Source organism: Pieris napi, chromosome 9, assembly GCF_905475465.1.
Source record: "Pieris napi chromosome 9, ilPieNapi1.2, whole genome shotgun sequence".
In the NCBI taxonomy this organism is placed as follows: domain Eukaryota; kingdom Metazoa; phylum Arthropoda; class Insecta; order Lepidoptera; family Pieridae; genus Pieris; species Pieris napi.
In genome coordinates this window covers 4,439,112-4,457,301 of record NC_062242.1, presented here as the reverse complement: position 1 = coordinate 4,457,301, position 18,190 = coordinate 4,439,112, and the positions used below count along the sequence as shown (strand labels likewise).

The window sequence follows — 18,190 nt, the reverse complement described above, 5'->3', positions numbered from 1 at the left end:
AATATAATCAAAAGTTAATAGACATAAATATTAACTTTTAGATTAGATTTATATCTAAGATGTTGGAGCATCAATATGGAATCAAAGGTTGAGTAAGGGTTATAATTTCATACCAGACTAAGTTTCTATTTTATAATTTTTATTAATCCCTCTTTTCATTTCATTGATTACTTGCTGCTTTTCGATGCTCACTTTCTAAAAGTATAAATTTATTATAAACAATAAACCTTTATGACTCTAACATAAACTGAAATTGTTTGTTGGACATAAACAGAGATAATTCCAACTAGTAGCAAATCACTAATAAAATCTACACTTATATATAAATCTGCTTACAAATTGACATTAAAAATGTTCAAGCACAAACACCAAACCTAATTAAAGCTTAAATCAAACTCTAATTTCAGTGTTCACACTATGTTTTTATTCTATTGTTTTTTAATTCCTTGGACTATCCTTCTATTCCTTATCAACTTCTAGTCATCCTTATTTTCACTCTTTATTTATCAATCCACAGTACAATTTCTATTGTTTCTTCTAAGCGGTAACAAAATATGTTGCTTCTTCATTTTGCAGATTAGTTGTAAGATCAAATCCATAAAATATCAAAGTATGAGTACTACTTATTATTATATAGCGCGATTATGCAATTTCAAAATATTGTATTTATTTGTAGCCTTAAATTTCTGAGAAAACATGAAACAAACCATAATTAATTTAAACATGCAATTAAATTCATATATTCACTTTGCACCTTCCGTAAATTCCACTTAAATCGAAAATTGTTCCGACCTTGCTGACATTCTAATGTCCCTTTTGCAGCTTCCAATAATTTGAATTTGCAATTATTGCAAATTTACAATAATATTGTAGTTTTAACTTTTATTTGTTTATAAAAGTGACATTAGGAATACATTTAATCCAGAGACAATATGACGGAATAAGGTGCTACGAACAGCAGCTCGCATCTACGCTGTCGACTTTGCGGTAATGTATCGACATGCCTCTTGGCTACGAACGAAGCGTTTTCGACAGTACGATTACGCAAAAGCGGTAGTGTATGTAGAATACTTTTCGACACCAATATGGCTAGACCCCCTCATCGGCTTAGTTGTTTTGTTGACATTAAAGCCTAAAATGTCAATGTTAACTGTCAAAGTAAAAGCGTCTACTTGTACTATACCAGATACCTACATGATATTTGATAATGGATTACAATTTACAATAATTTACAGATATCCGTGGCGACTGGCGCCCACTACCGCGTACCAACTACCAACTGGCAACTACCAAGTACCAACCAAATACTAACTATCAAATATCAATGAATTTATATTAAAAACATTTTACGTTTTATGATGAGGCACAAAAATTTTGATGATTTGCTTTACTTATTTATAGTTCCTGAAGTTTAGAAATATTCATTAGTGATATATAATTAATTCTATAATCTTTTTTTTATTAATTAAGAGAATATGGAAAATAAATTTTAATAATAAGTATATTGATTAGTTTCCTTGGTGCTCGTACTTTAAAATTTATACTGCAGACTTCCATAACTAGGTCACCTAATGACCCTACTTTTCTAGTGCATTAAGTAGTGCATTGCAGTAAGGAGAACCTAATATAACAAATACTTTTATCCACCATATTGCAATGATAAATTATATCTCAGGTATGGTTGTACTTAAGTCATTAACACATATATTTAGATATAGTGCATCATAAATCGCAAGAAAATACGAAACGATAATGTAGTGGCAGAAAATTAATGCTGATAATTTTATTTTTCAGACAATTTCTATTTTATCACTGAACAAATTCATGGAAAGTAATAACTTGCCTAAAGCGATTACAGCACAACATACTAATAAGATTGATTGTAATTTGTTGAACATAATAATTAATCAATTATGGCAACTAAAGGTGAGTAAATGTGTTAATCATACCATCCTGAACCGTTTTCAAGTGTACATTAAACCACAAGCAAAGACATACTATTTATGTCAATTGTTAATTATAATAATTATATATTATTAGGACTAATTAAACTTTCTAGTGTCAGATATCTCAAGTGTCTGATGGAAAATTTGCTTCTTAACTTTTAAGCTTGGATGACCTTATTGACAAAAATAAAGCTAAGCTTTTTCAATTATATTAATAGGGTAATAGTAATTCTTTTGTGGGACAATACAGATTTTGTACTGCAGAAGAAAGATATTCAAACATTGTCCAAGTTAAAACCTTAATAATAATATATTATTTATACAATACATTAATATTTAAAATAATAATAATTCTTTAAATTTTTTATTTTATTTATGTAACATTGCATATAAATGTATATATATGTATAGTATATAGTTCTAATTAATGTGTTTCTGTAATTCACCAAAAACAGAAAAAATATCCTAGAAGATGCATGGGGTTATTCGGGTTTCTCTAAGGGTGCTCTATCTCTGGACTACCGCTTGCCTCTCTTTTTTAGGACAGCCTATATGTATATATACCATAAAAATGTGAAAAACAATGTACCAACAACAATAATTTTTATAGTACTAGTAATCCTATTTAGTATCCCTATTTCTATACTTGATTTTATGTTTTAATAATATTTTTGTATGTGAAGATGAAAAAACATGATTATATATTCAGTATTATAATAATCGCAATGCAGGACCCATTGTATGGAATAGATCTCTTACTAGATTTCAATACAATCATTTGTGGTGTGAAAGTAAATTAAATAAAAGCAATCAATTTACTTTGTTTTCTTAAAAATAGAAATCATTTGTAGGAACAGTCAAAATGAAATAATTTTTAAAAGGGAGTTTCAGCATTAGAAAAAAGATATCCAAAGTGTATATAACTGTATGTGAACTATGACGAAAAATAAAAGAACATTTAATAAAAGATAATGGCGTCATACTCCATATTAACTTTTATTAAAAAAAAAAATTCTTTTTAATAAATATTTATATTATATATTTTATTCACCACACTTGATCTACATTATTATAACGGGACATCATTTGTATTATTTATTTTTTGCAAGCAAAACCACATAAACCTTTTACTTTATAAATAATTTCTTTATTAAACAATACTGTTGTCAAAAAAATACTGTTTACTCCTTACCTTATTTAAATATTGATAACATATCTAAACAGTTTTATTTACTAGCAAACTTAAACACTCACCAATTAGTATTTAGTACCAGTGTTGCCAACTCGGATTTTGAAAATTACGTAGGTCAGATTAAACAATTACGTAGATTTAGCAAAAATTGTATAGGAAAAGTTCGTAGATCTACGTACTTTTTTTTATGAGTGAAATGAAGAGGGTAGGGTTGGTAAAACTGAATAAAAAGAGTGTTATTTTTTTGAAATGGAAATAAAAAAAAATATATTCATTATTATTTTCTGGTAAATTAAATTTGTACATGTTTTTATTAAAAAGTTTAATATGATCTTGCGTTGGCCCAGGATTACTTTTCAGATCACTTTTTGTAAAATGTAACCCTGTGAGGGTTTCAGTAGACTGAGGTCCGTTTCTGATGTTAGTTTTCATCAAGTTTATTAAAGAAAAACGTCGTTCAACATTTGCGCTACTATGAGGTAATGTTAATAACTTTTGTGTAAATTGGGCTAGGAGGGGAAACTGCTGAGTTGCATCTCATTTTTTTTATTTTGGCAATATGACGCCAAAAGTCATCTGCTTTGAATATCTGATCCTCTTGAAATGGTAGATTTGTGTTTCTTAAAGTTCTCCATTCCCGGTCTGATTGTTTTTAACTTTTTTTTTTCGAAAGTAATAGATATTATGCCTATTCAGCCTAATGAATTTGGATATTGTGCAAAATTTTCAATTTGATTAAAAATACGTAGATTCTGTGACTGAAGTTCGTAGGTTTTCAGAAAAGGCCTAAAATACGTAGATCTACGTAAAAAGACGTAGAGTTGGCAACGCTGTTTAGTACACTAGTCGCATGCGCACCTTACTCGACGTAAGACGTGTTTTATAAATATTGAGTTTGTTACAGCTAAGAGAATGTCCATTGACTACAGCAGCAATCCGGCCGTCACTAACTTTATAGAATATTTAAGAATACCAAGTGTTCAGCCTAATATTAATTACGGTAAGTTAAGTTATTTTAATTAAATAATATATGCCAATATGATTCCCCTTTATTAACGAAATAACTTGTGGTAGGTATCCATATTATTAATTTAAAATTTGAATTATATATATGTAGTACATATTGTTCTTTTAAAAATATTATTTCTACTATTAACAGGAATATAATATACCACGGTATTGTAAAGTACTGAAAAGTTTAAAAATAATTTGTATTAGGCCAGTAATTAGCTTGTGCCTTCTGATCCCAAACAATTATTCTTTGACTCAGTATAAATCCTACGGTACCAACTTATACCTAATATAGTAAACCTAGAAGGCAGTTTTTAAACAGCTACTTCATTGGTTTAAGAATAACGTGACTTATACGTAACTGATAGATAAATAGGATGTGATAAGAACTGTCGGAAAGGATTAACGATGTACCCTCAGTTATCTCAATTGAATGATAACTTTAAATTGCTGCTGTCATATTGATATCTGTGTTTGAGGTTTCTATTTGAAAACATATACCTACTGCAAACAATTCGCGATACAGTGATGCCAACTGCTACAGAATTTTCCTCCTAATACCCCTGAATATCGATTAAAAACTCCAAAAGTTTTTGTTGTACACTCGGTTAAAGCGATAAAATAATGAATTAATAATACATTTTAATAGTATAAAATAGCTGATATTTCGATCTTGGAGATTATTACATATTATATAATTTATATATATGTAATAATCATAGATATAAATTATATAATATGTAATATATAAGCTTTTCCCTATTTTGTAGGTTGGGTCTGAGCCTTATAAATTGTATAGAATCTGCGTTATTAAAAAATCCTGAATAAAGTACCCCCTAAGAACCCCCTAGATATCTTGATACCCCTAAATTGGTGGAAAACCTCAAGTTGGCATCACTGTGGTGACAAGTCAAAACAAACATTATCTATTTCTAATTTTACCATGGCGTATCGTAACTTCAGACCTGCTTTCGATTTTATTAAGTTCATGCTATGAATAACTCGCTAAAGCGGTGATTGACTAGCGGGTAAGGGTGGTTTATGTCTATCCCCAATTGAATTTGATCGTACGGTATTAGAAAACATTTATGGACATCTCAAACCCATTAAGGGTCGGATGGTTAACGGCTGCTTTCTATACGCAATCTATAATCTAAAATTACTTTTGATTCAAATTTTTTGGGATCGAGCGACCGATCGAGAATCTGCATTTCAATATGACAATGTCTGTTTTGAAAAGAGGAAAAAAAAGGATTGGTCGTCTCTCACGTGGTTTCGTTTTACGCGTTGCCCTTATTTTGAAGGAACTATATTACTACTTGAAGACGTGAGTTTTTATATAAAACATGGTATCGTTTTCGTAAAAAAATATGTTGAGATCTAATTTGTGACGTTTATCTACATTCTACACTGTGGCAATAACAATTCTACATTAAGTATCATAGGTGACATACCCTACACTACCAAACAATTACTTTCTGTTCAAAAATAGGTATATTATTTCGTCTATAAGATTATTATGCGTACTATTGCTATGTCACATCAAATAAAATATGAATAGATTATGCAGAATAATTGAGTAAATAGAAGGATTATTTGTTATCTTATATTTGGCCAATTACGGTGTAATATATTTATCTATCTTACGTACTTGGGTGTAGTACCGAAGTAATATTGGAATGCAAATCTTATACATTTTAATGCCAGCCAAATTTAAGGTATTTTCATACGGTATTATAGTGAATGTTTATTTTAGATGAATGTGTCAGTTTCCTCGAGAAGCAGGCGCAAGGCTTGGGGTTAGGTTTTAAGGTGTATGAAATGGTACCCAAAAAGCCGATTGTAGTGTTGACGTGGGTGGGGCTAAAGCCAGCACTTGGGTCTGTCTTACTCAACTCTCATATGGATGTTGTACCGGTTTTCGAGGTAAGGATTACTTATTTCGTATTGAAGAATTTTTATCTGAGATATTGAAACAAAACAATGACCTTGTTGTAATATATGAGTATGTGTTGAGCTTCAGTTCATTAAGTTTTTATGATGAAGAATATATTACAGCTAATTAAATAATAAATACTACAGGATAGTTGGACATATCCCCCATTCAGCGGGCACATAGATAAAGATGGAAAAATATACGCCCGTGGTGCACAGGATATGAAATGCGTCGGAATTCAGTACATAGAGGCTGTCAGGAAGTTGAAAAAAGCTGGTGTTCAACTGCAGAGGACTCTTCATCTATCCTTCGTCCCTGGTGATTATATACATGTACTTTATCATCTTTGTCATCTTCGATACAATTTTTTTTAATCAAGCATGTGTGTCATTAAAAAGTAGCCTATTAATAATATTTGATAAATTTACGAACTCTTCGACATTATTGGAAAATAGTGTTTGTCTAGTGTATAGCGAATCTCAAGATCTAGTCAAGTCTAAATGTTAATTAATGTTCGCGATTTATATACATATAGTCGAACGGTGAAGGAAATCCCTGAGGAAACCGGCGTGCCTTAGACGACAATAGACGACATATTGTGTGACAAAAATTCTTACTTTAAAAATTATTAAAATCACAGAAATATGACCATCGACAATAATATAAACGAAATAATATTATGTCTAATCTAAATTCGGCATGCTTGAACTTTGATTCGTTATTGAAATTATATTTTATACTTAATTAATTATTTAATTCCTTAATTATTATCACATCTAACATTAACCTTTTATTCTCTATATCTATTCATAGAGTCAGATTAAATCTTTAAAAAATAGCTTGACAAGAAAAGTGCATAATAATATTCATACGGAATTGCTTGCTAAAATCCCTATCCACTGCTGTAAACGTTTGACTACAAAAAAAAATCCATTTTACACGTCTGTCTCACGTTTGTGCTCATTGTTTAATGGTCATGTTAACAGATTGTGTCGGGTTAACAAGAAAACTGTGATAATAAATGACTTTGTGGAAATTTTCGGCAACTCCATTGGAAACTTTCATCGCTATAGCTTTAGCATTGTTAATTATTTACTATTATTATTTTATTTTGCTTTGTTATATTCCTACCTAATTGCTATTAACGTACAGTCAAAATCTGATATAACGACATCGAAGGGACTACTCATATTTGGTCGTAAAAACCGATAGTCGTAACAGCCGATGACGTTATTAAGTACCTAATACAATAGAATTCAGCCGGGACCTTTGATTTTGGTCAATATAACCGGTATGTTGTTCTAAACGATGTCGTCGTAAACGGTTTTGACTGTATTTACATTGTATACTCGCGGATGCTTGGTGGACCCATGCGACTTCTTTGATACAAAAAATCCTCAGTGAGTTGTGTGGCGCGATATTGCCGGCTACTCGAATGTGAAGAAGTTGTATGGATGCTGAGACCATGATTAAAATAAAAACGTTAATTTTTTAGCGACTTCCAATAAGGAGGTGTTCGGTTTGCCCTGGACTATAACAGTATTTATGATTGTGTTCACGCCATCAAAGTACCTTTAGCCCACTCTGTTCTCTTTTTCTGTCCTTATCGCACCCATTCCCTAAACACCACTCGGTCTCTTGCTATAGGAGGAGGGGACTATTCCTTTATGCTCCCGCGCTGCAGGAAAGACTTACAACCGCCGACGCGAGGTCACGCTTCTTGTGCTTACACTTTTATTTGTAGTCCTCCTCCTCCTCCTTCTACACTTGAATATAGCAAGAGATACCGAGTGGTGTTTAGGTAATGGGTGCAGTAAAGACAGAAAATGAGAACAAAGAGGACTTTAGGTACTTGGATGGCGTGTGTCAATTATTTAGGTCTAGGTACCTAAATAATACTGTAAATAACGATGGCTGGTATTAAAAGACGGTTAAATTTTTCTATAATAATTTAATTATTGTGACACAGATGAGGAAATCGGTGGTGTAGATGGAATGGAAAAGTTTGTGCATACAAAAGATTTCAAAGCTCTGAATGTTGCATTCGCCTTAGACGAGGGTATGGCTAGTCCCACCGACGAGTTTGTCTTGTTCTACGGAGAAAGGAGCATTTGGCGTAAGTTATCTATGGAATATTTAAGATAATTTGAATTTTAAATGTGATTCTATTACTATTTCAAAACCTCTATAATTAGGCTGAAATATACTTTGTTTTACAACGTATATGTAATAGGTAAGATTTATAGTCGAGACATAGCTCTATGACTCCCGTCTCCCAATGGAATTTATTTAATTGCTCAACAGCCTTGCGATTCTGTAATTCACTTTTCGAACTCGCACAGTGGTTTTCGTAGCGGCGGCCGCGCTCAAATCAGTCGTGAAGCAGTCATTTTGCGATTTGGCATTCTGATAGGGAGGGAGCTTGTAGTTTATTGTTTAAAAGTGAGTTACAGAATCGCAAGGCAGTATTCCTACAGCTACTCACTAAACAATATACAAAAAATTACCTTTATATACAAAAGCCAAAAACACATTCAAACATTAACATAATGCACAGTTTTGAATATTTATACAAAAAATATAACAAAGTACATATATATTTATAATAAATTCTAAAGTTCTAAGATTCATTGATTATTATAATATATATTTAATATAAAGGTAGAATAACAAAGCCATTATTAATAAAAGATACCAGAGTTTTTAATTTTTTTTGAGTTACATTAAATACGTAGTCGGTCCCAAAGTTCTGTCATAAATGGAAATAATGATAAAAAAAAAAGTACTTATTATTTTTTAATGAGTGATATATCAATTTATAGTACATTAATTAGAGAATAGAAATGGTATAAAATTATTCGAAATGACGTCCCTTATTTTAAATACTGGACCTTAAGCACCGCGGCCAGTCGTCTATCGCAGCACGCACCATATTTATGTCGATTTCAGTGACTGCTTTATTTAAAGATGACTTCAGATTCTCCAATTTTTTATGTGGTATAGCACAGACCTTCCTCTCTAAGACCTGCCAAATTTTATAGTCCACAGGATTAAGATCCGGACTGGAGGAAGGCCAATCCTCATGTCTAATTGAGTCGATGTTTTGACGCTCAAACCAGGCTTGAGTGGTCTTGACTGTGTGTGAAGGCGCAGAGTCCTGCTGGAACACGAAGTGATGTCCCGCAAATAGCGTGCTGGGCAGGTCTTTGACAAGCTGATCCAAAACCGTCTCTTCGTATACTTTTGCACTGGTTTTGACCCCCTTTTCGCAAAAATGAACCTCAGTTGGCCAGTAATAGGACACTTCTAATCAGACCATTACTGATGATGGATGATGTCCATGTTGCACCCTCGGAACTTTATTTCCAGCTTCTTCAGAACTCCTGGCGTACACTCTATCATTCTGTTTATTGTATTTCTCTTCAATATCGAAATTTTTTTCGTCCGTAAAGAAGATATCACGGTGTCGGTCTTTCGCGTACTGCTTTAACAACACCCGCGATCTCTTAAGCCTTATTGCTTTTAGACGAGCATTAAGTAAGTGCCCACTCTTTTTTTTTGTATGCTCGTAGACCAAGATCTTTATTTAAAACCTTTTATACTATTTTCCTATTGACACCCATCTGCCAAGCCATCAATTTCTGTTTTCGGACAGGATTTCTTACTATCCGCGCCTTGATAGCTTTGATTATTGCTGGTGTTCTTGCGGAGCGTGGCCGGCCAGTTCTTTTCTTGTCCTCAACACTGGAGACTTCATTGTACCTATCAATAGTACGGTACACAAACCTAAGCGTTATATTCAAACTTTTGAGCAACTTGAATATGGTACTCGGAGAGTGCCCACAGCGGTGCAACGCAATAACAGCTATTCGGTTTTCTTTCAATGTCCACTCCATCGTGAAAAATTACGGAAAGTGATTGTTTTTTTGTTTTAAAACAATAGTCAAACATTCAAAAATATAATGCAATATTTTTTTTATAAAATCATGTTCGAAATTTAAAAATAATGTGACATTGACAGAACTTTGGGACCAACTACGTATATCTATTTGCTGGTAATTTCTGTTATAATCTGAAGGTATACGGGGATATATGACTGAGTACGTAAAGAGTTTGTATTAGACCGAGGAATTTGAATTGCTAAGGTCAATGACTCTTTGGTCTTCGAACACGTCTTTGACTTGACAATGCCACTGACAAATATCACCGAAGGTTATAAGACTGGACATTGGTCAGGACACAATAGTTGTCCTTGGCGTCAAGGTCTTTTTACAAAACAACTCAGCTACGCGTCTTTCAATCTCTAATAATGGATTGAAAATTACAACACTATTATTTTATTAGTTCTGTCCGGAAGATGAGAATGTACGAAAGAAGGCAGTCCCTTCGATTGCGATTTTTGGAAGTGAAAACTTCTTTAGCGGCGTTGTACACTTTTTTTGGAATGGGAAAAAAAATGTTAAACTCGCGTCAGGACACGTCACCTGATCGAAAATTCGTAAGACGGATGGAGAGTAGACAGCTGGCGCGGCGTATTTAATGTAATATAAATTGTCATGTTTGTGTGTTTTGATAGCGCAAGAAATAAATATTGTATCCTACCATATAAATGATATTTCACGTACTTTTATACTGATAATTTAAGCAATTAGTGAAAAATTATTCCCTAACCATTCCAAAATATCAAAAATGCACAACGTTAATATTCAAGTTTTCACTTCTGCCGGCACTCCCGGAGTGCAACCCGTCGTTTTTTTATAGGATAGGGCAGCAAACGAGCCTACGGTACGCCAAAAAAGAGCAGTCATCGCATCCCATGGACACCAATTTAAGTGGGTGCGATTGCGGCCTGTAAAACATTGTGATTGGTCAACATGATCTAGTCAAATACGCGTTGTCAAGCGGCGATCACGATCGAACGCAACGTGTTTCTTGTGTTTTTTATATTTTCACGTACTTGGTAGGCCCAAGGCATGTCTAGTTACGGTAATTAACATATTATTGATGTTGGCTTTGGTATTGTAAGGAGTGTAGTAACAACATTGGAGCACTTAAATAATTAGGAGGGCAACAGGCCTTATCGCTTTCACGATCTGTTAGCGATCTCTTCCAATTGTTGAAAAAGTTTATTATGAGAAAGGTTTTGATACTGATTGATATTTGGTTTTTGGGACCAATATAATAATTTCATTTGCAGAAATTCACGTACACTGCACCGGTCAGCCAGGACACGCGTCACTGTTATTTCCTAACACTGCTGGTGAAAAGGTAAAATATGAATATTGTTGTTCGAATTTAATACTTCCTTTTATATTTTTGTTATATCGTTGTAGTAACGATAACATGGCTTTAGTCACAGGTTTTTTCCCTGATAATTTGTCTTTATAAGCAAGTACATGATCGGCCATTGCCTGATACGTTTCATCATGAAGTTAATTTACCGGAAATTCGTGGTTTTATTGCACTTTTTATAAGGAAAAACGCTTAATTTTGTTAACGTTAACAATGAGTTTATACCCGATTTAGGTCAACGGCGGAACTTCTGAGGACTGGGGATCATCACAATTTTTATTTTTAATAAAATAATTGCTTTTGTTTAATATTAAAGTATTGAAGTAAAGAACGATCCCAATTTTTTTTGTATACACAAACTTGTGTATACGGTTTAAGTCCTGGGTTTAGGTACAAATTCCAGTTAGCAATGATGACGTCAGGACAATTAGTTAAGATACATGATGTATTTATTTAAATTATTTCAGCTCCGCTTCATCATCAATAAGTTCATGACCCTTCGGGATGAGCAGAAAAATATTTTGGATAGCAACCCCAAACTTACCATTGGAGATGTTACTACTATTAACTTGACTCAAGTTCATGTAAGTAACCTTAGTTATTTAATTCGGCTTGATCAGAAATAATGTATTCATGATAAAAATGTATTAATGAAAAATATGATATTATTGGGAAGGATGTAAGGCAGGGGAGGGGAGGGGAACACAAAAGACTTCGAAAAAAAAAAAAATCCTTACCTGCAATAATTCTTTGAATAAACATGGTTATATTGTTCGTATTAACAGAAAGCATAGCTCTCAACTAAACAAATAATTTTCCAGCTTAAAAATTGTTCATTTAATTTGGAAAATTATTTGTTGACCAATCTTCTATAGGTCCTTGGGGGTAATGACTCCTCTAGACAAGGTCACGCTTTACCACAAATTTTCAAGTGATATTGTCACTTTAATACTTATATTAGAACTTCGGTATACCATAAAGACACACGTTTGTTTGTTAACAAACCAAACGTTGACTGACTAAACGAGTTCTAATAATTTTAAAGCTTGACGGATCACACTAATTTAAAAAGGGAAAAGATTTAAAAGTAAGATTACTATTTAAAAAACGACGGGTTGTACTCCGGGAGTGCCGGCAGAAGTGAAAACCTAAATATTAACGTTGTGCATTTTTGATATTTTGGAATGGTTAGGGAATAATTACACGAATTGCTTTAATTATCAGTATAAAAGTACTATAATTGATGTGGTAGAATACAATATTTATTTATTGCGCTATCATACACGAACATGAAAATTTATATTACAGTAAATACTCCGCGCCAGCTGTCTACTCTCCATCCGTCTTACGAATTTTCGATGAGGTCACGTGTCCTGACGCGAGTTTAACATTTTTTACTCATTCCAAAAAAAGTGTACAACGCCGCTAAAGAAGTTTTCACTTCAACAATTGACAAAAATTCATATTTTTTGAGATGGATATAAAAAAAACATTTATTACATTATAAAGGATTATACAGTAAATAAAAGAACTTATGATTCTGTACAATTCATAAATAGCAAGAACATTACACAAGTGTCTTACACAGTGTTCCTATCTAGGCAAATTACTTTAGTTTTTATACGCTGTCTGATAGTGTAAAATTAAGCAAAATATTCTGGGTAATTAAAGTACTATAAATGTAGTTTATATATGTTTTATGGAAGCCAAGAATGTACCCATAATATATTAATTTGCAATTATCTGTAAATAGTGAAGATAATACTGTGGAAATAAGGGATTGTTCAAAGGTGTTTTAATGTGTAAATATAAATAATAATATATTCAAGAAAAGAGCGAACCAATTCTTAAAAGGCCGGCAACGCACTCGCGAGCCCTCTGGCATTGAGAATCTCCATGGGCGGCGGTATCACTTAACATCAGGTGAGCCTCCTGCCCGTTTGCCCTCCGTTCTATATAACAAAAAAAAAATATTGTTTTTTACTTATTAATTACATCTAAAATTACTTCTTCAGGGCGGCATCCAATCCAATGTAATCCCCGAGAAGCTGTCTATAGTGTTCGATTGTCGCCTCGCCGTCACTGTTGACCACGAAGCTTTTGAGAATACGGTAAAATATTTTTTTGATTCTTTCTGATATAGATTCTACTTAACAAAAAAAAAAACGCGAAAAAACCACAATATTGGGCGCTCCCGAAGTGGACACTACTTTTTATCATCTATGTATAAGATTAATAAGTGCAACTCATGAAGTAATTTTATCTTTTGTTCCATTACAATAACTTAAAGCAGACATACATTATAAAATCTTAAATAGACAAATTTGAACAAGAATAACATAAGATAGAATGAGTTTGGCGCGTTTTTTACAGAAACTTTTTTTATTTGGTCTATGCGCGGATTTTTGACAGCCAGTAACGCTGTACCTAGGTAACACTGAAAATGTTGAGAAAATGAAAAACGGCTTAATGTAGAAAGTTGCCAATACTTTTTAGATTTGCCGCCAATTCACAAAAACAAATGACAAATGAATGCAATACATTAGGTTACCAAAGAGTTCTAAAATTGAATTAAAAAAAAGTTTTCATTAGCAATGTTTCTAACTGGCCAGTTCTAAACATGTTCAGTGTTACCCACGTACAACGTTTGTGTGATCTCTTTGGTTATTCCTCAAATATCCACATTCCAAATACAAATCACTTTTATTCTCTAGGGATTTAAAAGTTATTTTAGTCCCTAAACAGATATTTATTTCTTGTGCCGCATTGAAAACAAGTCCAATCCAATGCACTACTTTAACACTAGAATTAAACTAAAATTCATAGATTAGATATGATATCCTTATAAAATAGTTCCAGATAAAAAAATCATCATGTCAAGTCAAGATACATGTATTTGTCAATATTTTCAATCAGTCCTAACTAAACCATAAACGTATTTACCAAGAAACCATTCTGCCAAATAACAACCCTCTTATAAAAACTAAATTATTCTTTACAATGTTTACTACGTTCCTACCAAAGCTCTCTCTACCTATTTGTCACAAACTGAAAGAAAGAGATAATAAAGCCGTCAAGGTTCTATAGATAAATAAATATTGTAGATAAAGCAATGGTGCAAAGAAGCCGGTGACGGGGTGACGTACGAGTTTGAGCAGAAAAATCCTGCAGTTGAATGCACAAAGCTGGATGATAGTAATCCCTTCTGGGTGGCGTTTAAAGAATCGGCTGACAAATTGTAAGTTATGCCTTTTAAATTAACACTATAAGGGTCTTGAGACAAAATCACTTTTCGACAGGCGTGACCCGTTAACGCCATAGGAATTTGTATAAAAATCACGTGACCAATGTCATTCCCATACATATTTATTTAGCGTTAGTGGGTCACACCACAAAAGTAATTATGTCTCAAGCCCTCAAGAACTGATAAACCGACATTATTTACTAATTCAAGCAATTTGCTCATATTATGAGAGATTTTCTTTCACATTCAAACTATTTTTACTAGTTGGTGTATATTTATTTAAAATGCTTCTTTATTGCTGACTAAGATAGACTCTATTTGTTTCTAAAATATTTAATACAATATATAGCACAGTGCTAACAAAATATTAGCAAAGTATTTCATTACAGTGTAAACATAATGTGATGAAAGTGACGAAAGAGTACTTAAGTTAAGAGTGCAATTAGAGATTTATAATTATTTGTCGGGTATTGTATTCCGGATATACGTTCCATATTCTGGAACATGCTCATAAAATGACCTATTCATATAAATTAAACCAGTCTCCAACAATCAAATTGCACTCGAACTATAGTACGGCTTTGTCTCTTTCTATCAAATTGTATTTACGCTGTGATGAAAAGAGACGGAGTACTTCATGTTTCATATTATAATTATTCCAGGAAACTCCAACTTTCTTGCCGCATATTCCCGGGGGGTACTGACAGTCGATACGTGAGGGAGGTCGGTATACCCGCCTTGGGATTCTCTCCCATGAACAATACGCCGGTCTTACTCCACGACCATGACGAGTTCCTCTCGGCAGACGTGTTCCTTAAAGGCATCGATATCTATACACAGCTTATACCAGCTGTTGCTAACGCTTAAGCACGAATGAGGTGTGAGGTCATCAAAACATGTGAACTTTAAAATGTACTATAATAATGTATCTATCGGGTTTCTTAGCCTGTGGGAATAGGGAAAGTTCATATCTAAAGGGTCTCTTATAAAAGAGCTTACTATCAATGACAATACTTTGACATTTCATTGCTTGTCAAAATTGTGCTCTATTACTAGGGGTATATGATGCGGTTTAGTTTGGCACGTCTGTATTCGAGATGTTTTCATTAAAAACTATTTATCAATCGTTTATTATTCAATATATTTTATTGTATATAAAATTTTAATATTGGCTCTACTTATATTCACGATTGTACGAAAGTTTTACGGCGCGGTTTAGAGTAAGTTGTCAGTCCTTTGAAACTATTCCCTTGCATATATTGTTGGTGTCATATCAATATAAACAATTTTATATTGCATTCATAATTGTATAAGCTAAAAATGGTGTTTATGTGACCTCACATTTGTGTTTCATTTATCTTGCCTTATGCGCTATAAATCGTTATAAGTACATACAAAGTCCCATTGGGCAATGGGGCTCTAATCTCTATTCTACGTATATTTTGCCATTCAACGTACAAAAAGCATTTCTGTAATAATGTATCGACTTCAATATTTTGTTGCGCTGATACACCGCAATGTGCTTCTTATAGTTTTGTCAATTTAAGCACAAATGTTATATTTTTATAAAAATTGTTTTTTAATAGTTTATTTCAGTTTTGTTTTAGTTAAGGTCATACTCATGTTACTAAATATATTTAAAGTGTTCTAATTGGATATTGTTATATAATAAAGTCTATAAAAATATGTGTCTTATTTATTTGTTAGGAACCAAACAGATAAGTTAAAATCTAGATATCAAGTAATTTAAAGTACACTTATAATAATAAACGTCAGTAAAAATAATGGTTCTAAATTAACATGTATTGCCATTTCTCAAATCAAATCATATGAGAAGAATCAATTTATAGCCAATAAATACATTTTAAATCACCAGGGTTTTTACCAAAAATAAAAATATAAAGTTATAATACTATAAGACATGAAAGCAGAATGTTAAGATAAGTAAACAGTAATTGTAGGCGATTAACGATTAGATGACAACACGTCATATGGATACTTATTTCCTTGATTAAAGTTCCGAGACGATGTTCAAATAATCGAATGAATATTGGAGTAGGTACAACATCACTCAACAGTAATAATAGATTTATTATAGATATTTACGAAATTAGATTTATTTATATCGTATTTAAATTTCACTTTACTAAAGTTTGTCATTACATTTAAAGATAGTGTTTTTCTTGAAATTTAGACGATGGATATTAAAGTGGTTGGGTCACAGAGCCGCAGTGAGTGTGTGTGGATATATGTAAAGTATAAAGTCACCGCTACCGTAAAGAGCCGTTAAGATACTGAATTAAATGATTCTGAACAAGTAGTCAACAGTATAGTTCTAATAAAGTTCCTGGAGATTTTCTACCTCTTTAGTATGTCTTCTCGCGAAAATGCGTGATTTCCACCCACATGATACTTACATTTAACCATAATTAGATATTTGAGACAACGTTGATGAAAAAAAACTTTGATCTTACAAAAATATGTGTACAAGTTTTGTCTAAAAAAACGCGAAAAGGCTTAATTAAAAAAGTACTAATTAAGTTATTGTAAGGAAGGAAATCTTGGTATTAATTAATTATGTAGTTTTCATCGCTTTAATTTAATTTGCAATGCTATGGTCAATGTCTGTTTAATATACGAATATTATAACATGGTTCGGTTTGGAAGATTGCCAACAAAGCACGGTATTTCACGTTGCTTTTATTATGAACCAATATTAAATAACACCGAATAGATTTTAAACTCAAGAGTTTAACCCACTTTTATCATAAACAAATTGTTGGTCCTAGATACGTATATCACAGATATACAAAACTAAATTTGCGAGACATAAATAACGTCATAATAATTCAATATCGAAATATTTCATAGTCAAGCAAAGACGTTTGTGGACCCGGTATAATATTTATATTATTTAATTACACGTCAATACTTTTATAAATATTTTCTATTACAGTATCCTCGCTTAAATCTCATGACATGTTATATATAATATCATATCCCATATCATATTAGATTTTGTGTTTGGATCACCATCTTCCGTACTAAACTAAACCGTAACTAAATACCTATTATAAAGAAAAATAATTACCAATATCAATGTAACTCGAAAGTTTAAAACTGAAATTTGATAATCATTAATATTTTCCAAAGCCGAAAACTTATAGGACCGAGATACGGGGTATAATTTAGGTATCAATACGTGAAGTTTAACCAAAACTATACGTGCTTACTTTAATTACAGAGAAGTTAGACTAGGTTTAAGGAAGCACAAAGTAATTGAAGCCGTCCATTTGAACCTCGATCGTGCAGTTATAGATTTTCCTTCGTCTGTGACGAAAATACTTCTGTGAAAAAGACCCATATGTGAGAAAACTTCCATCTTGTCATAAACTCAAAAATTAAGCTCAAAAAGCTGATCAATGATTGCACTAAAGGCATGGGAGAAGTAAATAAATGGCCGAGTATTGATTTACGTGTGAATAAAAGCTTTGAAAATATCCCCTACATTTGCAAAACTTTTATTTTTACCTAGCATAAAATTTGCACGGTGAATAAATAGAAAATCC

At 32.4% G+C, this 18,190-nt stretch overlaps 1 protein-coding gene across 1 annotated transcript; it reads left to right on the top strand.

Moving 5' to 3' along the window:
• Nucleotides 1-1,334: 1,334 nt before the first annotated feature.
• Nucleotides 1,335-16,307, top strand: LOC125052354 (aminoacylase-1A-like). The gene is made up of 11 exons (XM_047653145.1): nucleotides 1,335-1,675; nucleotides 1,795-1,926; nucleotides 4,043-4,138; nucleotides 5,906-6,075; nucleotides 6,232-6,403; nucleotides 8,055-8,201; nucleotides 11,283-11,353; nucleotides 11,845-11,961; nucleotides 13,393-13,488; nucleotides 14,482-14,615; nucleotides 15,284-16,307. Exons 2-11 carry the CDS (start codon nucleotides 1,914-1,916, stop codon nucleotides 15,486-15,488), a joined length of 1,221 nt encoding a protein of 406 aa, XP_047509101.1. The 5' UTR covers nucleotides 1,335-1,675; nucleotides 1,795-1,913; the 3' UTR covers nucleotides 15,489-16,307.
• Nucleotides 16,308-18,190: the final 1,883 nt, after the last annotated feature.

What these genes read in the sequence shown, in the direction of transcription:
- LOC125052354 (XM_047653145.1), top strand. An exon ending in CTAACACTGCTGGTGAAAAG is followed by an intron (nt 11,354 to 11,844) that starts GTAAAATATGAA and finishes AAATTATTTCAG; the next exon opens with CTCCGCTTCATCATCAATAA. An exon ending in ACGAAGCTTTTGAGAATACG is followed by an intron (nt 13,489 to 14,481) that starts GTAAAATATTTT and finishes TAAATATTGTAG; the next exon opens with ATAAAGCAATGGTGCAAAGA.